General features: G+C 42.2%; 1 protein-coding gene across 4 annotated transcripts in view; it reads left to right on the top strand.

The window, feature by feature from the left end:
• The window catches only part of RELCH (RAB11 binding and LisH domain, coiled-coil and HEAT repeat containing), a 205,089-nt gene that overhangs the window by 103,209 nt on the left and 80,312 nt on the right, over positions 1-21,568 (top strand). For all 4 annotated transcript variants that reach the window (XM_075314841.1, XM_075314843.1, XM_075314840.1 and 1 more), the window contains 8 exons: positions 412-552; positions 2,359-2,523; positions 6,020-6,167; positions 14,847-15,003; positions 16,470-16,593; positions 19,061-19,109; positions 20,021-20,100; positions 20,245-20,351. In XM_075314841.1, the coding sequence (XP_075170956.1) occupies positions 412-552; positions 2,359-2,523; positions 6,020-6,167; positions 14,847-15,003; positions 16,470-16,593; positions 19,061-19,109; positions 20,021-20,100; positions 20,245-20,351 (971 nt within the window). The remainder of the gene's footprint in view (positions 1-411; positions 553-2,358; positions 2,524-6,019; positions 6,168-14,846; positions 15,004-16,469; positions 16,594-19,060; positions 19,110-20,020; positions 20,101-20,244; positions 20,352-21,568) is intronic.

Here is a 21,568-nt window from a genome sequence, read left to right as displayed (position 1 = left end):
GTCCCTTATTTAGGCTTTTTCCTATAAATCTGTGTTCCCCAACTCCAGTCCAAAGGAGTCACCATCAAATCATATTTCCAGGATTTCCTTAGTATTGCACAAAATGTTGGAATTCTCTACTGGGCAATACTAAGGAAATCCTGAGAACCTGATCTGTCAGTGGCTCTTGAGGACTGGAGTTGGGTAAAACTGCTATACATCAATACTAAATGCTTAGTCAATGAATAAGCCTAGTAATGTTAATGGAACAACACGCCTAGTAATTTCCCCTTATCACAGTCTTGCGGGCAATATTGAACACTTTTTCCTTACATCATGACTATCTTTAATTAATACAAGGGAAATTCAATGTTGGATTCACACCTTCTGTTGTGGTAGTGTTACAGCAATGCATGATACTATGTTTTTCAGAAAGAGATAAGAAGCTCTCTAGTGCTGTCAATGCTGCAACAGATGTTACAGGAAGACAAAGCGGATATGGTGCGGGAAGCCGTGATTAAAAGTCTTGGCATAATAATGGGATACATTGATGATCCAGACAAATATCAACAGGTACCTATCAGTCCAATCAATGCTTATGGATTTGTCTGCTAGTGGAAAGAACGCAAAGAAATTGAAGAAAATGTCTCAAATTCCTAACTGTAATTTGTAATTCACGCTTGTTTTACCTATGGAGATAATCACTGTAGTATATTAAAATGAAACTTATCCTTTTACTGTGAACGGTGTTAGAATGTTAATAGGTCAGGTGCCTGTAACTTGTGCAGTAGGAAGCTCCTGGACGCCCTTCTAATGTAGGATGAAGTACTCCCAGTGGATACTGATTTAACATGGTAGATACCATATTTCCACAAACACTCCTTGGCCGCCCTGTCTTTCTGAATTCTGAGCAGCTGCTGTGACCTGGAGTGAGAGATTTAGTGATATGGGTCATCTCTAGGTCACAGGAGACTGCACGTGCTCACTGGAGCAGGGCTCCCTGCTGCACGTGCTCACTGGAGCAGGGCTCCCTGCTGCACGTGCTCACTGGAGCAGGGCTCCCTGCTGCACGTGCTCACTGGAGCAGGGCTCCCTGCTGCACGTGCTCACTGGAGCAGGGCTCCCTGCTGCACGTGCTCACTGGAGCAGGGCTCCCTGCTGCACGTGCTCACTGGAGCAGGGCTCCCTGCTGCACGTGCTCACTGGAGCAGGGCTCCCTGCTGCCATTTTATTGTACTATAATAATTGCCTACATTAGACAAAACAAGTTTGATTTGCTTAATAAAGGGTTTTAGGAATTTATAATTATATTTTCTATTCCCATAAAAACCTTTTTAATGATATTTTATGATTTATTAAGAATATTGTATGTATTGTGAGGTTTCATTCCAGTTTTTTCAGTTCGTGCTATACCCTACACTAGAAACAGACCGTGCACACTGGTAGATATTTTTCAAACTTGACGCAAATAAAATGTTGCCCAAAATAGCCAATCAGAGATCTGTAATCTGATTGCATCACTTTTTTTGCTTTTGTACTAATATTGATTACTTTTCCCCCAAATTACAAGTTGCATGTAAACATAAATGTGCCGCTACACTCGATTTGATGCTTATGGCAGAGCTTTTCATATTTTGAAATAATTGTTTGGTGGTATTACAAAACTCATTGTGAAGGAGGGTTAGAAGAATCTATGTAATATTGCCTAGTTTGAATGATGAATCTTATCATTTATGCACAGATGTGTCACCTGTCATTGTGATCCTATCTGTAATGATAATTAGACTGGTAAAATCTGTTCAGAACAGGAAGTGAGCCTATTATAGAAGACCTAGTCACCATTGGGAAAATTGCAGACTGATTTTTTTTTCTCAATATATCTATAGTGATATGGAAAAATTAAAAATAAAATATATATATATATATATATATATATATCTATCTATCTATATCTATATATATCTATCTATATATATATATATATATATATATATATATATATATAATGTAGATATAGATGTATGTATGTTTTTATATATATATATATATATATATATATATATATATATATATATATATATATATATATATATATATATATATAACATTTTCTCAAATATTAAAAAAAAAATACATTTGACATAACCTGATTTTAAACATTAGGCAGTTTACTAATGACATGTTCCCTTCAGTCCATGGGTCATGGTAAGGCGATGGAGCTAAAAACCACCAAGTCATTTAGTCCACTGTTATTAGGGTCATGAATTAAAGTCTCCCGCACATGAATGCCCAATTTTAACTTCTGCTGTCTCCCCACATTTTGTTTTCCATGGAATGATTACTTTTTACAATAGTCATTAATGTGATTTTTGCTTTCAGGGTTTTGAACTCCTACAAACTGCCTTAGGGGATCCATCCGAAAGAGTAGTGAGTGCCACTCACCAGGTATTCTTACCAGCGTATGCTGCATGGACTATGGAACTTGGAAACCTCCAATCCCACCTTATTCCCACTCTGCTGAGCAAAATTGAAAAACTCCTCAGGGTAAGTTAAGATTCTACATAGTAATACGTTTAAACCGAACAACCATAACATTGTGTAGACGCTCCATTTGGAAGTTCTTTGGCCTAATATGTAAAATGAACTTCAATCCATTCTATCAGGGGAAGCCTTTAGAGCAGGGGTGGGCAATTAATTTTCCCATGGGGCCGCATGAGAAATTGGGATTGGTTTAGAGGGCCGGACTAATATAATTACCTCAGTTCTACCCAATATACTACATCACTACACCCCCTCCATATACTACACCTGTAATAAACTACGTCACTACACCCCTATATACTACACCTGTAATATACTACACTCCCTCCATATACTACACCTGTAATAAACTACACCCCTATATACTACACCTGTATTATACTACACTCCCTCCATATACCTGTAATATACTACACCCCCATATACACCTGTATTATACTACACCACTATATAATACACCTCCGATATACTACATCATTACACCCCTATATACTACACCTGTAATATAGTACTCCTCCATATAGCACACCTGTAATATACTACATCACTACACCACTATATACACCTGTAATATACTACATCACTACACCCCATATACTACACCTGTAATATACTACACCTCTATATAGCACACCTGTAATATACTACATCACTACACCACTATATAGCACACCTATAATATACACCTCCATATAGCACACCTGTAATATACTACGCCTCCATATAGTACACCTGTAATATACTACACCTCCATATAGTACACCTGTAATATACTACACCTCCATATAGCACACCTGTAATATACTACACCTCTATATAGTACACCTGTAATATACTACATCACTACACCCCATATACTACACCTGTAATATAGTACACCCCCATATAGCACACCTGTAATCTACTACAACTCCATATAGTAGACCTGTAATATACTACGCCTCCATATAGTACACTTGTAATATACTACGCCTCCATATAGTACACTTGTAATATACTACACCTCCATATAGCACACCTGTAATATACTACGCCTCCATATAGTACACCTGTAATATACTACGCCTCCATATAGTACACCTGTAATATACTACGCCTCCATATAGTACACCTGTAATATACTACACCTCCATATAGCACACCTGTAATATACTACATCACTATACCCCCATATACTACACCACCACTAGCCTGCACCCCCATATCACACACACACTACACCCCCATATGTCACACACCATGCCCACATATCTCACCCTGCCTGTACCCCAACTTACCCCTCTCAAACACTCTGCACCCCTTCACATCCTTCTGTCAGTCTGCAGCCTCATATGCCACTCACACTGCAACTCCATCTTCCCTCATATGCACTCACCCTGCAGCCCCCCTCCCCCTCATGTCCCCTCTTTTCTTATTACCAGTCATCATGTATCCACATCTCCTTCAGGATTCAGTATCTTTGCTTTCTGCCCGGCATCCTGTGTCTCCTCCCACACAGTCACATGGGCGTGACATCATCGCAGGTCCTGCAAGATGAATTACTCCGTCTGCTGTGCTGCTTCTTTCTCCTGCCGGGCGGGAACTTTTGAAATGACACACGCAGCGCAGTACTGACAACGTCAGAGCGCGCGTGTGTCACTGACAATTAGTGCCGGCAGGGAACAGAGGAAAGACTCCTTGGTTCCGCTGCCTGCACTGACTGTGCGGACCTGCACAGGATCTCCCCCTGCTCGGCACGCTGCAGCCCGGCTCCACTGCACCGGCTGAAGACGGGCGGGCCGGTCACAGAGAGCAGGCGGGCCGGATGTGGCCCGCGGGCCGCCCCTTGCCCAGGTCTGCTTTAGAGTATGTTCACAATTTTTTTCTTTTCCAGACAAGTTTGGGGTGGTCTACTCCAAAACCCACTTGAAAAACTAACAAAGCACTAAAGAATAAGCGTATTCATGTCTTTATGAAAATGACCAGCTGTTCACATGTTCAGGTGTTTAACCTGTTCATAACACATGACATACTGGGTATGTCATGGATCGTGTCATGTTAATCCCTGCCTGTGTGGCTATCAAGCATGAGTGGATTCACTACCCACTTGCGCCTCTTATCTTCTTACAGAGCGCTGTGAAAATGTCACCACGCGATGTAACAGCAGGCCGCGGTAAGCATTCACTTACCCGGCTCCATTGGAAGTCACTTGATGTGATCACGTGGATTCAATGGTTGGTTGCCATGGTAGGACAGGGTCATAGGATGACTCCTGTAGCTATCTCGAGTCAGTTCCTCTTATAGCCGGCAAAGGGCCCTGTGTGAGAGGAGAGCTGCTTTTGTGCAGATCAGAGCAATGCTGCTCTGACCTACAAGAAAGAATGAGCGATCAGACTGCTGATCGTTTTAGTCCCCCTAAGGGGACTAGTAAAATATAAAAAAAAAAAGTTAAAAAATGTAAGTTCAAAATCACCCCCCCCCCATTCGCGCCATTAAAAATTAAAGGTTAAAAAAATATACACATATTTGGTATCGCCACCTTCAGAAATGCCCAATCTATAAAAATATAAAATCAAATAATCTAAACGATAAACGGTGTAGTGGCAAATTCCAAACGCCAAAATTACATTTTTTAGTCGCTGCGAATATTGCGCAAAATGCGATAACAGGCGATCAAAACTGCACTTCTGCGCAAAAATGGTACCGTTAAAGTCAGTTCTAGACGCAAAAAATAAACAGTCACTGAGCCATAAATCCTGAAAAATGAGAGCGCTACAGATGACTGAAAATGGCGCAAAAAGTGCGCCTTTTTTTGGGACAAACTTCTGAATTTTGTTTAACCCCTTAAATAAAAGTAAACCTATACAAGTTTGGTGTCTACTAACTCGTACCGACCTGAGGCATCACACGGAGACATCAGTTTTACTATATAGTGAACAAGGTGAATAAAATATCTCCAAAACAATCATGCAATTGCACTTTTTTTGCATTTTTTTTTTTTTTGCACTTGGAATTTTTTTACTGTTTTCCAGTACACTATATGGTAAAACTTATTGTTTCATTTTAAAAGTAGAACTCGTCCCGCAAAAAGTAAGCCCTCATATGGCAAAATTGACGAAAAAAATAAAAAAAAGTTACGGCTCTCTGAAGGAGAGCGAAAAAAAAAAAAAACCACAATGGAAAATCGCCCAGGGGTGAAGGGGTTAAAAGCCAATTTATCGTAGCTGCCATGCGCACTTTGAATGGGTTAATGCCAATAACCTGATCATGGTATTACCATGAAGTTATACAATTTCAGGGACCTGTTAGTGATATCACATTGCCATATGTTTGGGTTAGTTCTTTAGTCAGAAGAGACTTAACTGTTTGCTTTATTTAGGAATAGAAGATGATGTGTCATGTTAAGCATATGCCAGGCTATTATTCGCTTGTGTATGGTTATTGCTTTGTTCAGTTGCTTACTGCTGACATTGCAGTTCTGCTAATTCATTTTTCCATCTATATTCCCTTCTTATTTTAGGAAGGAGAGCATGGCCTGGATGAACACAAGCTGCACATGTATCTCTCTGCCCTGCAGTCCCTTATCCCCTCGCTATTTGCCACAGTTTTACAGAATGCACCTTTTACAAATAAAGCCAAGCTGCAGGGAGAAATATTACAGATAGAAGGTAAAAAATGGACCAGAATTAGAAAAAATACATTAGTCCATTAAGTGGTTCCTTTAAAGGGAATCTGTCAGGTGATTTTGTAGTACAATACTAATATCTTTAAATAAGGTTTTATAGCTCTACTTTATCCTGTTATCAGCTCCATAGACTTCAGTGTCTCCTACATGCTAGTCAAGGCAATGTAAACACAATTTGCATATTCACTGCTCCCACCTCTGTGCATATACTATGGGTACCGTCACACTTAAGCGACGCTCCAGCGATCCCACCAGCAATCTGACCTGGTCAGGATCGCTGGTGCGTCGCTACATGGTCGCTGGTGAGCTGTCAATCAGGCAGATCTCACCAGTGACCAGACACCAGCGACGCATGGAAGCGATGCTGCGCTTGGTAACGAAGGTAAATATCGGGTAACCAAGCGCTTGGTTACCCGATATTTACCTTGGTTACCAGCGCACACCACTTAGCACTGGCTCCCTGCACTCCTAGCCAGAGTACACATCGGGTTAATAAGCAAACCGCTTTGCTTATTTACCCGATGTGTACTCTGGCTACGTGTGCAGGGAGCCAGCACTGGCAGCCTGAGAGCGGCGGATGCTATTAACCAAGGTAAATATCGGGTAACCAAGCAAAGCACTTCGCTTGGTTACCTGATATTTACCTTGGTTACAGCTTACTTCAGGCTGCCAGACGCTGGCTCCCTGCTCCCAGCACATTCAGATCATTGCACTCTTGCTGTCAAACACAGCGATGTGTGCTTCACAGCGGGAGAGCAACGTCCAAAAAATGAACCAGCACTGTGTGTAACGAGCAGCGATTTCACAGCAGGGGCCAGATCACTGCTCAGTGTCCCACACAGCGAGATCGCTAATGAGGTCACTGGTGCGTCACAAAAACCGTGACTCAGCATCGATCTCGCTAGCGTTCTCGCTATGTGAGAAGTACCCCTATCACTGCTATGAGGTGGGAAGGAGTTTGGGTGGGGGCCGCACTGCAAATTCAGTTCAGATTTACTATCACTGATGCCAGCACTGGGAGGGGGGAGCAGGGCATATGCAGTCACACTGAATTCTCTGGAGCTTACAACAAGATAACAGGAAGAGGGAGAGCTATAAAACTTACTGATCCTGAAAGGCCCTTAAGGCTGCTTTCACACCTCCGGTTTCTGAAATGCGGCACAATCCGGCACTTTGCAGGAAAATCGCAACCTTTTTTTTGCTGCCGGTTGCATTTTTTCTGCATAGACTTTAATTAGTGCCGCATTTTGCCGCATGGCCTTGCGTTCGGTCCGGTTTTTGCCGCATGCGGCAGATTTAGCCGATGCGGCAGCCGGATGGAACGTTGCCTGGCACGTTTTTTCGTGCGGCAAAAAAACCTGCATCGCGCCGCATTCGGCCGATGCGCCGCATTTTTCAATGCATGCCTATGGCGTCCGGATGCGGCGCGATGCGGCAAAAACCGCATCCGGTCGCCGCATGCGGTTTTTGCCACTGCGCATGCTCAGTAGCATGCCGCAAGCGGCAAAATCCGGACGGGCCGCATGGGAAAAACTTACGCAAAGGATGCAGTGTTTTCACCGCATCCGTTGCATAGCTTTCACAGCCGGATTGAGCCGCACAGCTCAAGCCGGATGTGTGAAAGCAGCCTAAGCCCTATTTAAAGAAAACCTTAGTATTGTACTACAAAATCGCCTGACAGATTCCCTCTATGGGGATCTGCTCTGATCAGCGTATTGGGGACTTTTGATCCGTAAGAAAGAGAGCATTTTATCACGGTTACAAAATGGCACAGCAGGTCAGATGCCTACTACTCCATTTATTCTGTGTGACTGCCGGAAACGCCAAGGTCAGCACTCTAAAGCCGTATAGGAAATAAATGGAGCACAGGTTGCATGTGCACACTGCCATTTCTTTTTCACAGGGATAAAAATTCCTCATTCTGCCAATTGGTTTGGATCTGAGCTGTCGGACCCCCAGCATATTGTCTCTTATCCAATATTGGTGATACTTGTTTTTATTGTACAATCCGCTGAAATACTTTGATCAGAGTGCTATGTCCTGGTTCCTGGCACTCTGTGTAGAAGTCTTGGATTGCCTTTTGTGATCATTGGCAGTGTGTTCCTCTTTATTTTTTGTCTCTAGTTGCATTCCATACAGTAGTGGTTTTCTAGCAGTGGTGGTTTATACACACAGAAAGTTTGATTTGAATTTTCCAGCTTCTATTATGGTCTGTCTACTGGCCCTTAAAATAGATCTGCTGTCTATGTGATTTTCCTGCATCTGACTCAGCCGTCCCAGCATGTGAGACTGTGTAATTTGCCTTATAGCCCATCTGTCCTATTCGGAACACTGTTCATGTAGATGAGCGCATTGTGGTTCCATTAAAGGAAATGTATCACTTGTATTTGTTTCTACTAATCAAAACCAGACACTAAAATGGGTTTGTTTTCCTAATTTGTTTTTGTTTTCTAATAGTAATTATTTTTTTAATGATTTTTAAGGGGGCTCTTTTTCTGTGTTGCTGCACTCTATTAATACTCTTTACAACAGAGCAATATTCACCGTAGGAAACTGGTATCTGTAGGTGACTTACTGACTTCTACAGGAAAGGTGTCCATGGATGTTCTGTGATCTGTGCAGAGGTCATTGTGCAGGGAGTAGAGGTGCAGCCACTGTTTTCTATGTGTAGGTGTTATTTTATTACAATCCTGCCTATGATGATCAGATGACTGTGTATCTTCTGAACTGTCAGCCTATATTGTGGCTCACTGTCTGCGATATCCGCAAGCTTTTAGGATTATACAGAATATGTGGATCTAGGAGATTGGAAGAAACATAGTAAAAATGAAATCTGGCATTCATAAGTGTGTATGTGTGTGTACAGTATATGTGTGTGATAGATAGATATATATATATGTATGTATGTATGTATGTATGTGTGATTTTATATATATATATATATATATATATATTAGTACTAGTCCAAACGTTTGGACACATCTGTTCATGTGTTATTATTGCAATGTGCACATTCCAGATTTGGATTGAAGGAAGCCAGTGACTGCTATTATTGAACGCACATCTACAGTGACTGTAGACATTTTTCCCAAGACCTGGACGTTTCAGGTTACTTTATTTGCCCTGTGACAGTAAATCTAGATCTCCGTTCTTCTTCATCCCAGCCCAGTGTGGATGACACGTACTATGTCATCCACACATCCCAACATTGTGATCCTTCGCAGGCGCACTTTGGTCTACCCTACTGAGAGCAGATCAAAGTACTCTAATGCGCAGGTGCGAGGAAAGGTTAAAGACCTCCCGTGCATGCGCACTACAGGGCAGATCAAAGTGCACCTGCACACAATCTCAATGCCGTCCAGTGGGTATGACGTAGGACATGTCATGCGCTCGGGCCTTAGAAGAAGGAGGACAGCGATCACCACAGAGAGAAGGCGCCGGAGCGGAGAGCTGTGACACCCATCAAACCGCACTGCCCCCTAGATGAGTATTATAAAAATGATTTTTACGTTGTACAGCGTGGCCTGGGCTCTTATATACTGCATGTTAGAATGCTATATAAGAGGTGGTGGTGGCTGCAGCTTATAGTAGACAAATCTGGTGCAGGTTCCCTTTTGTTTCATTTCTCTTCTACCAAAGTATTTGTTCAATAAACTTAGAGGCTACCCTATCCTAACTCAGTTACTGTTTTTGCTATAAATGCTTAAGTTTAAAGCCCTAAAGAACCCCATATACTGTTTGTGCCAAGTTTCATCTTGGATTCCTATTCTCTGGCATCAATTCTCCTGTCAGTCAGTTCTTGTTCCTATATCTCCCATCATTCCTTGTGCGGGGCTGATAGCACGCAGTGAGCACACCCCTGTAACTCCGCCTACACCCCTTCCTTTCCTCCTCCAGCATTGCACACCGCACTAATACAATCTCCTGTACCGAACACTATTATAGCAAATAGAAGTAATGCACAGAACAGCAGCCCTGCCAATACAGATTCACCCCTGCTCTCCCTCATTACCGAGGGATGGGAGAGAGGATTGATAGAAGATTGGATGGGGAAAGAGAAATTAATGTTGTCATAAATAGTGTAATGAGTTATATAGAAAAAAAGGCTGGGAGCTTTGGATCACTCACGTCTCATTGTGAAGAGGCAATTGAATTAGGTTATCTGATGGAGAGCAGACATGGAGTGCTTATTCTGAGTAGCTTACAGTTGTTGGAAGAGCAAACGTTTGTAAGTTCTCATTAGCAAAAAGGTGTTAGGGGTGCTTCACACATAGCGAGATCGCTACCGAAATGGCTGCTACGGCACGGTTTTGGTGACGCAACAGTGATTTCATTAGCGATCTCGCTGTGTGTGACACTGAGCAGTGATCTGGCCCCTGCTGCGAGATCGCTGCTCGTTACACACAGCCCTGGTTCGTTTTCTTCAAAGGCGCTCTCCCGCTGTGACACACAGATCGCTGTGTGTGACAGCGAGAGAGCGACGAAATGAAGCGAGCAGGGAGCAGGAGCCGGCATCTGGCAGCTGCGGTAAGCTGTAACCAGGGTAAACATCGGGTAACCAAGGTGGTTACCCGATATTTACCTTAGTTACCAGCCTCCGCAGCTCTCACGCTGCCTGTGCTGCCGGCTCCGGCTCTCTGTAGCTGCTGTACACATCGGGTTAATTAACTCGATGTGTACTGTAGCTAGGAGAGCAAGGAGCCAGCGCTAAGCAGTGTGCGCGGCTCCCTGCTCTCTGCACATGTAGCTGCAGTACACATCGGGTTAATTAACCCGATGTGTACTGTAGCTAGGAGAGCAAGGAGCCAGCGCTAAGCAGTGTGCGCGGCTCCCTGCTCTCTGCACATGTAGCTGCAGTACACATCGGGTTAATTAACCCGATGTGTACTGTAGCTTGGAGAGCAAGGAGCCAGCGCTAAGCAGTGTGCGCGGCTCCCTGCTCTCTGCACATGTAGCTGCAGTACACATCGGGTTAATTAACCCGATGTGTACTGTAGCTAGGAGAGCAAGGAGCCAGCGCTAAGCAGTGTGCGCGGCTCTCTGCTCTCTGCACATGTAGCGATGTTATGATCGCTGCTGCGTCGCTGTGTTTGACAGCTAAGCAGCGATCATAACAGCGACTTACCAGGTCGCTGTTACGTCACAGAAAATTGTGACGTAACAGCGACGTCGTTGTCGCTATGTGTGAAGCACCCCTTAATCAATGCAAGGTAAAGATAATTGTCCCTAAGATGAACAATACGGCTCCGTATCGTAGACCTCACATGGCAATTATTTTCCATGCCATATATATCAAATACAGGTTTGACAATCCATGGATACATCCATGATCAAGGAGCATATTGGCGTCTGTGGGTAAAATTACAAATGTTTTGGTAACTGGCATCCCACAGGCTCACAGCATCTCCCTGAATTATGGATTTGATATTCATGTGTGCTGTATATATTGAATGTTTTTTCAACGATATTTGGTAAGATGATGGATGTATTGTGGTACGTAAGTGAGTGTGTGAGGTGGAGTCCCCTTTACAGCAGCATCCGAGGCACATGTGTCGGAGCGAGTGGTGTTCCTGACGAATTAGTGGCAGCAGTGGTGGTGTTTGACAAATCGATGGCAGTGGTACATGTGTTCCAGACAAATGTATTCTTATAATAACAAGTATCTAGCATCATATATACATTACACAGTGTATACAGCAATGTGTACATTTTATATACCGGTACAAGCGAGCTGTGTCTGCAGTAGCACCATGCATATGGACAGCCATGAAAGCTGCAGAATGCAGCCCCGTCCTGATTGATGTGAGGTCACATGAAGCAGGAGATTCTCAGCCTCAGATCAGGTGAACACAAGAGCAGCTCATGTTATACCGAGATTTCCAAAGCAATGTATTGACTGAAGTGCTTATCTGTGACTGTAAGTTGCTATGAAAGGGACATGTAAAGTAGAGGCCCACCCCTATAATGCAATGTTGCCTATTTTTCGGTAACCTTACAAAGCTTGGACTGCTGTAATATTCTTGTTTTCTTTCTGTCCAAGTCAATTAACATGATGTTTTCCATTTCTGGCAATTGTACAGCATGCCTTTTGTGTACACTGGAGGAGATTTAGATGCATTTCTGCTCAGCCACATCCCGATGTCTATATGAAATTTGCTCTTGTTCATTGCTAAGGGCTCTTCATCGCACCGCCGCGACCCTCAATGATGGCCAGAACAGGGGATTTCTGTCTCCCACCTGAATGGAGCTGCCCAGTGCATGCTCAGCATGTTCTCCATGCATTCTCTAAGGGAAAACCGAAGATGGCCAAGTGCTGAACTCAGATTTCACAGCAATTTCACAAAATGTTCTGAAATAGTGAAACATTTGAAAAACTGCCTCCAAATTCCATTGTTCCCATCTTTTTTTACTAAGAAAACATGCACGCTTGGCTGAGTGCACGCTTACGGGGGAATGTGTAGAGAGGTTTCGTAACATTGCATGGTTGCTTTTCTTACATGTTTACTTTACTTGTAAAAAGTTGAAATATTTCTTTGTTTTATGGTTTCATAATGAGATAACAAGGAAGTAAAATCGGCTGGATTTCATTGTTCCGCTAAAAAGAAATAGGAATAATCTGCTTATGTTGTGTATTGTAACTTCAATGACCAATTCAAAGCCACTGCAAAAGATGAACTTGTGTAGCTATAAAAAGTTTGGCATCAAGACTTTTATTATAATTTCACTTTGGGATTTTTATTCCGGGTATAGGGCTCTGTTGTGGCTCAGCTGGGAACCACAAAATACATTTACATGTTATGTTACATTTGAGACATACATTTTGCCTTCTGATTTTCAAAGTTGTATCAGCATTGTGTATTCTGGACCTCCCATGAGCAAAAGCCCACAGATGCCGAGGAGCAGATCTGTAGCCCGAAAGCCCACAGATGCCAAGGAGCAGATCTGAAGCCTGAAAGCCCACAGATGCCGAGGAGCAGATCTGTAGCCTGAAAGCCCACAGATGCCGAGGAGCAGATCTGTAGCCTAAAAGCCCACAGATGCCGAGGAGCAGATCTGTAGCCTAAAAGCCCACAGATGCCGAGGAGCAGATCTGTAGCCTGAAAGCCCACAGATGCCGAGGAGCAGATCTGTAACCTAAAAGCCCACAGATGCCGAGGAGCAGATCTGTAACCTAAAAGCCCAAAGATGGATTCAGATCTCCTCTTCTGTGCAGGGCTACTACTAAAACTAACCATATGCGAGACTTGCTCTTCATGGCTGTTTGTTAAACTATGTGTTAATGAACCAACTTGGCCCACAGCCGTGAGTCGCACAGCTGAGGCAAGGAGCTCCTGAGCGATAGGTTGGCGACTACAGCTCTAATGGGTTCAATCAGGTTCTGGAAGTCAGTCAGTTGGCCATGTAGAGTGCCCTGGAACTGACAGGCATAATGTTTGAAAACATGGTAGAGTCCTATATGGTGCCACCATAGACAGAGCTGGATTTTTTTTTTGTTTGACCGAATGTATTTCTTTTGGAAAGTTGATTAGGCAGAGAAATGTCAGTCTTGAACTTTTTTTACACCCCCCTCCCCCCATGGGAAAAAAAATGACCATTACAAAACACGCCACACATCTGTTTACGGCTCCTCAAATTGAGGTTTTGAGGATATATGTGTGTGTATGTATGTGTGTATGTGTATATTTGTAAATATATATATTTTATATATAATATATATATATATATATATATATATATAATCTCCTCAAAACCTCAAGTTCGGGAGCCATAGATAGATGTATGGTGTGTATTGTAATGGTCACTTTTAGGCTATGTGCGCACGTTGCGCACTTCACTGCAGAAATTTCTGCAGCGATCTGAAGAGCACATGTGCGCTTTAGATCGCTGCAGAAATGTCCGTAGTGAGCGCCGATTCCATGCGCTCTGCCTGCAGCTCCTGCCATAGACAGAGCAGGAGCTGCCGGCAAAGCGCAGGAAAGAAGTGACATGTCACTTCTTTTTGCGCAGCGCTTCGGCAGTAGCCGAAGCGCTGCGCTCTGAGACTCCACGTGCGCACGGCCCCTGCACAATCTCCATAGACTGTGCAGGGGACGCAGGACGCATGCAGTTACGCTGCGCTGCAAAGCGCAGCGTAACTGCATCAATTTACGCAACGTGCGCAAATAGCCTTATTATATATTTATATATATAATATATATGAGTATGTATCCTTAATATACTAATTATCTGTGTGAATGAATGTTTTGAGGCCACAATAAGTGGGACTTGTAATATCACTGTTCATTGTAGCACAATGACGGTGAATCCTGATCGACAGAGCACAGCGTTTGTGTTTGCTGGGGCATTAGTTGTGGTTTTTGCTCCGTCTCCATAAGGTGTGCGTCCTGAATTACCAGTGGGGCAAATGATGTGAGCTGTTACGCCTCTGGGTTGCTGCACACCTCTTTACTGTTTAACTATATGGTAGAGAATTCCCTGTGTAGCTGTGCCCCTCTGTTGACCCTTTGTGTACTTTAGTAATTATGCAGCTTGGAGCACGCAGTCAATATTATATTAACCTCTTCTGTATTTATCTTCTATTTGACTTAAATGGAAATCCCCATGATTGTCATTAGTCGTGACTAACGTTCTTTTTCTGTTTTGTGTTCTGGCCATCCTTCAGTGACTCGCTTTCCACGCCCGATATCGCCTCTCCAGGATGTAGCCACCATAGTTGGCAGCCGGGAGCAGCTGGCTGTACTACTGCAGCTTTATGACCACCAGCTGGAGCACGAGGGAACCACTGGCTGGGAAAGTTTACTTTGGGTTGTTAATCAACTGTGAGTTGGTTTTCCTGATTTTATTTTTAATGTTTCGTTAAATATCATCATTATTACTACATAAAATAGTATCTAATATAATACCAAAAGTTAATTATCCACTGATGTACAAATAGTAGTGGTATAAAAATATAAATATAAAACGGTCAATCTTACACCTAGCCTGTCCAAGCGGGACATGGGAAAGATACACCACTAATAATATGTAAAAAATTGATAATAAATTGCAGAAAATAACATTCCATAATAATGGAGAGGTCAGCTAAAGGAAAACTGCTTAAGCCTGGATTCTGAATTCTGCTGTGAATACCTTGAATCACATTGAACAAAAAATAGAAAAATTCAGCTCACCCACAGGAGTTTTTCTTTGTCCGGATCCTGTATCAGTAGACGATGCAAGGAGGTCGGTTCCATGTTCAAGGAAGCACAATTCCAATAGCAGAAAAAATAGTAGTTCCAGCATCACGTCTCATAAATAAAAAAACAATTTATTTCTTCAAATTAAAAGCCAACAAATATGTTGGTAGGACAACCCAAAACATTTTTTTAAAAGTCACTTCTTATGCGTTTTAAACCCCTGTAGTAGTTTTTCATCATAGACCACTACATGATTAAGAACCACTACACGGGTTCGAAACGCGTAAGACGTGCAGTTAAAAAAAAAAATAAATTGGTTGTCCTACCAACGTGTCTGTTGTTAATATGAAGAAATTTTTTTTTTATTTGAGACTTGATGTTGGAACTACTATTTTTTCTGTTACTTGAATCACGTTGACCCAACATAGATTGATGATTAAATTGGATGGGAGAGAGCGCAAAAACCTCGACGCGCGTTTCACCGCACTAGGCTTCATCAGGAGTATTTTTTTTTTTTAACTGTAACCTCCCTAATAGGAAGTGCATGATATGTGCACACTTGATTGATTGATTGGTGTATACAGGAGAGTAGTATTTGTAGGTCACGATTGCCAAAATCACTTCTGATATCAATAGAAACGATTTTACATTTTTATAGTCAAATTTTATGAACCTCTTTCACTATTACTAGCAATTTTTTTGGTGACCATTTTATTTGGGTCCATGAAAAGAGCCAAAGACATTCCAGCTATGTGACTGCCAGTATCATTCACAAAGTCGTGATGTTCAGTATTCTACACCATAATGGTCTAATGCTATGTGATACCCCAGTTCCACTAAATGTGCCCAGCGTCTTACAAATTGATAGGGTCTCGCTTTGATCTTAGCATCTCCGATCTATGCCAAATAGTAAGGATTCTTATTCTTGATGGGTGCCTAATTCAACTGTTCGCAGTAAAATAAGGGATTCCATAATCAGTTTCCCCTTGTTTCTGTACCTTCACATTCTCAGGAGACAATTGGTCAGCTTACAAACTACGATGAAGATGCTTTTTTTTTTTTTTTTTTTTTTTGTATACTGATAAAAATGACTGACACTCTGTCTGCAGATTACCACAACTGATTGAGATCGTGGGCCGCATCAATGTTGCATCAACAGCTTGCGTTCATGAGTTTTCAAGATATTTCTGGAGGTTGTGCAGAACGTTTGGAAAGATATTTACTAACACTAAGGTAAAATGTTTTTCAGTTATTATTTATTATTAAACTGCTGACAGATTGGGATTAATTCAGATCCAGTGAAGGTGACCAGCACCAATCTATTCATCTGAAATTTTAACCCCTTCATCCATGGGCATTTTTCCGTTTTTTTGTTTGTTTTTTTTTTTTACTCCCCTTCTTCCGAGAGCCTTAATTTTTTATTTTTCCGTCAATCTTGCCATATAAATGCTTATTTTTTGCGGAACGAGATGTACTTTTGAATGAAATCATTAGTTTTACCATATAGTGTACTGGGGAACTGCAAAAAAATTCCAAGTGCAAAAAAAGTGCATGCATGATTGTTTTTGGGATAGTTTACTCAGTGTTTAATATATGGTAAAACTGAGGGGTTCAAAAAATTCACAAGTTTGTCCAAAAAAAGGCACAATTTTTTGCCCCATATTCTGTGATCCGTAGCGTTCTCATTTTTCATGCTTTATGGTTCCGTGACTGCTTCTTTTTTGTGTCTTGAGCTGACTTTAATGGTACCATTTTTGCGCAGATGCTACGTTTTGATCGCCTGTTAATGCATTTTGCGGAAAATTTGCGGCGACCCAAAAACGTAATTTTGGCGTTTGGAATGTCTTTGCCGCTACCCCATTTACCGGTCAGATATAATTGATTTTACATTTTGCTAAATCGAGCGTTTCTGAATTCGGCGATGCCAAATGTGTGTATTTTTTACCCTTTAATTTTCAATGGGGAGAATTGGGGGGTGATTTGAACTTTTAGGGTATGTGCGCACGTTGCGTACTAGCCCAGCACCGTAAAAGGTGCGCTTCAGAGCGCAGCTGAAAAGCTCCGTTCTGAGGCGCATGGTGCCGGCGAGAACGTGCGCTCTGCCTGCAGCTCCTGCCATAGACAGAGCAGGGGCTGCCGGCAAAGCGCACGGAAGAAGTGACATGTCACTTCTTTTTACGCAGCGCTTCAGCAGTAGCCGAAGCGCTGCGTTGTAATATGCCACGTGCGCACGGCCCCTGCACAATCTCCATAGATTGTGCAGGGGACGCAGGACGCATGCAGTTACGCTGCGCTACAAAGCGCAGCGTAACTGCATGAATTTACGCAACGTGCGCACATAGCCTTAGGGGTTTTTTTTTGTTTTTTTTTAATATTTTTTTAAAACTTTTTTTTTTTCTTTTTACTAGTCCCCTGGGGACTATAAGGATCAGCTGTGTGATCGCTTGTTCCTCTCTGCAGATCACAGGTACACAGCTGAGATCTGAAGAAAGGCTGCTCTCCTCTCACACACTGCAGTCTGCTGGGTGTAAGAGGAAGTTACTCATGATGGCTGCAAGAGTCATCACATGACCCTGTGTTACCATGGCAACCATTGGATGCACGTGATCACGTCACATGACTTCTGATGGAGTCGGGTTAAGTGAATGCTTACCACGGCCTGCTGTTACATCGCGCTGTGACATTTACACAGCAAGATGTAAGGAGTGGAACGCAGACCCTCACTTTGGCATCAAGGATAGTGTTTGGTTTGTAGGATAGTACTGCATTGATAACAGTTTGACAAGTTTAAGGGACCTTTTCCTTTTCTTTAGCAGTAACCTATCCTGTGCAGAAACAATGATTAATTGCAGATATAATGGGTATCTGTAGGTAACTAGCATTTACAGTGTGTACGTGCTGTAATCGCTCTACAGCACATTGCATTTATTGACAGCTTACCGACACACGCTGCAGAGCAGGCTCTCAGTCAATGTGCTAATGAGTGATTACAGCACACATTGCTGATGGTAATCACTCCCGGCACTCCCTCAATGACTGAACGTGAGTGGCTGCAGGGAGAATATAACTTTAATTTTCTCCCTATAGCCGCTGGTCCAGTGAGTCAAATCTGCCAGGCATGATGTAAACGTAATTTAATTACAGATTACCCCTATATCTGCAGGTAAAAAGTTTTTGTGGACAAAATAGTTCCCTATAAGACGTCAGATAATGTTTTCATACTGAAATCCCCGACTATTTCTGCAATCATAATTGAACCTACAGGATTTGATCAATATCTTTGATGACCCTACCGATCATTTAATCCTCCATATGTCAGAGAAATTCCCACTGCACAGAATCAGCACTTATACCTAAAAGCAGTTCTTTATTTCAATTCGAGCTAAAATATAGAATTAGCAGCAACGAGCGACTATTCAGCCCATCAGCTGGCCTTTCTAAAGCCACGCTTAATGTCCACATCGTTGCTTGTTTCTGCTCACTATATACATATTAGCTGGAGTTGAAGTACAGGACTGCTTTTTGCTGTGTTAGTTTAGTGCAGTGGCCATTTCTGTGTCTGATATTCGCCCGGTGACGGTAGAGCTGCAGGCCACTATGGCACAAACCTCACATCTGGGGCTGCTGGCTAGCTTTTACTTGTTTGGAGCAGTGATAGTTATGTCACTAAAAATATTCAACTATAAATTGTCATTTTTAGGTAAAGCCACAGTTCCAGGAAATATTGAGGCTGTCTGAAGAAAATATAGGTAAGTGTTTATGCCACTGTTAGGAGCCCCAATTACAGAGTGAAACTGCCCACTACTGTGACATAGGACACCGGCAGGACTGATTCAGGTCTACTAGGACTCTGCAATCTTGGTATACCGCTCCTTAACAGATGCTTCTATTTAGTACATGGCTACTGTGTGCTGTGTAGGCTGCAAAAAGAGGGCAGGAGGGGTGTTAAACCTCTTGACTTCTCCCTGTATTCCAGCCTGCTTCTGGTTGATTACAGGAGCACTAATCCCACTCTCTAAATATACAAATGTGGGGAGCTAATACATAACCGAATGCTGTCAATTTACAGCGCTCTGTAGTTGTCAAGTCACATTAACATTTAAATAAATTGTCCTTTAAAATGTCACTTTTTTGTCCCCTTTGTTGCCCATACACCTTATCAGTTGGGTGTCCGTTATCTCTACCTTCACCCAGCTTCATACACATGCATGTTCGGAATATCACCATTGATTTAAACTCTCATTTGATTGATGCTGCCCGAACCAAAGTAAACAAACATACTTTAAAAAATCAACAAGGGATAATGTCTCTGCTGACTAGTCCACGGCCAACTCCTGGTGGCTTTTCCTCATCTGCTCCCAAAGACGGACAAGTCTCTCCGTGCGTACATTCGTGGTCGCATGCATGCGGAGTAACCTGTCGCTCAGAAATTGGGGTGGAGAGAAGCCACAGGAGACCCTCCTTGTGCTAGTCAACTGAGAGACAAAGTCCTTGGCCAGCTTTTCAGTGTAGGTTTATTTTGAAACGCTGAAGATTTTCAGAGTTAAACACCGCTGTCGGCAGTCATGCAGCCAGTGTTTGATTAAAGCTGCCCAAGGTTCAGGCAGCATCAGTCAATAAACTGTTCCCTTTAATAACTATGTATAATCTCGTTTCTTAGATGCTACAGCAGGTAATGGGGTTCTCACAAAAGCTACAGTCCCTATCTATGCTACAGGAGTACTAACATGCTACAATCAGGTAAGCCATCACTAGGATAGGTAGGAGCTACATGTCATGCTTATTGGTTATCGCTATCCACTTCCCATCTGCCGGGTAGTCTCTATTTCGGTGTTTAGTTACATCATCACCTTTTTTCAACGTTTTGTCTCTTTTGTATTTTAGGAAGAAGACCGGAAGCTGCTTGTTGGTTTTCTTGAAGATGTAATGACTATGCTCTCGTTATCTCATGCTCCTCTAGACAGTCTAAAAGCCTCTTTCGTGGAGCTTGGGTAGGTAAATCTGTCATGGCTGGCACCTATTTAACATAACGTAGTCTATCTTTGTTGTCAAATAAATTGCATGCAATGTATTTACAAGTATTTAATGTAAAAAAAGAAAAAAAAAGCCCACATCAGAATTTACTTGAAGAAGAGAAATTTGATTTGTGAACATCCAATTAGGAATAGGCTTAATAATCTTCCTTTCAGAGGTGCTGTAGGGGAATAGAAAACTTTTTGCCAAATTCCACAACAGATTACATTGCTTATTATTTGAGATTATGTAACCCCATCACATTTGATGTATCTATACGTCATGGTCGTATAGGGGTTCCTGATCAATGACATATAGGTATGTCATGATTGATCGGGGCTCAGGAACTGTCCACACGATCGCCGCCGGAAGCTGGGTGGGTGGAAGGGATAGCCTAGCTCCAGCTGTCACAGCCAGGGATGGACCCTGCGCTGCCCCTGGCTGTATAACCCCCTAATTGCTGCGATCAATGGTGATCACTGCATTTAGGAGGCTGGGAGAAGTTGTGCGGTCCCTCTCCCACCCAATTTGGACCCCACGTTGTGATCACAGGAGGCCAGTCGTTGCCATGGCAACCCAAGGATGACGACCTCCAGGTCAGCTGTCTATGGCAAGCCTGTTAGACCATATCAAGAGCATTATCTAAGAAGCTTCTGTCAGTGCAGCACTGACCGGTATAATGCTGGTGCATTGCAATACATTATACCAGCAATCAGAATAATAAGTTACTGTCCCATAAAGGGACTAAGTAAAAAAAAAAGTTTTAAAAAAAAATTCTGAAAATAAAGAATGAAGAAAAAAGAAAAAAATTTCAATAAACCCATATATTTATGTAAAAAGTACACACACTTGGTATCGCCGCATCAGGAACAACCCAATATATAAAACTGTAACACTACATAAACCCTTCAGTGAGAACCGTAAAGAAATTAAAAAAAAAAGTAACAAAAACTATAAAATGTCCAAGATCCGATGTTGTCGCTCTCCTAAAAATTTTATGTATATATAGTAGGGAAACTATTATTATTAAAGTTTTATTGATATGTTAAAATAATGTGTCTTTTCATCATACAGCTGACAAAAAAGTGGAATAAAACGCAATCAAAAAGTCATATGTAAATACTAATCTTGTCCCTCAAAAAACAGGCCATTATACAGCTCCGTCAGAAAAAAAAATAAATCTTTATCCTTCAGA

This window comes from Anomaloglossus baeobatrachus, chromosome 6, assembly GCF_048569485.1.
Source record: "Anomaloglossus baeobatrachus isolate aAnoBae1 chromosome 6, aAnoBae1.hap1, whole genome shotgun sequence".
Classification (NCBI taxonomy): Eukaryota; Metazoa; Chordata; class Amphibia; order Anura; family Aromobatidae; genus Anomaloglossus; species Anomaloglossus baeobatrachus.
The sequence above is the reverse complement of the archived record's forward strand: the minus strand, read 5'-3'. Positions and strand labels throughout refer to the sequence as shown.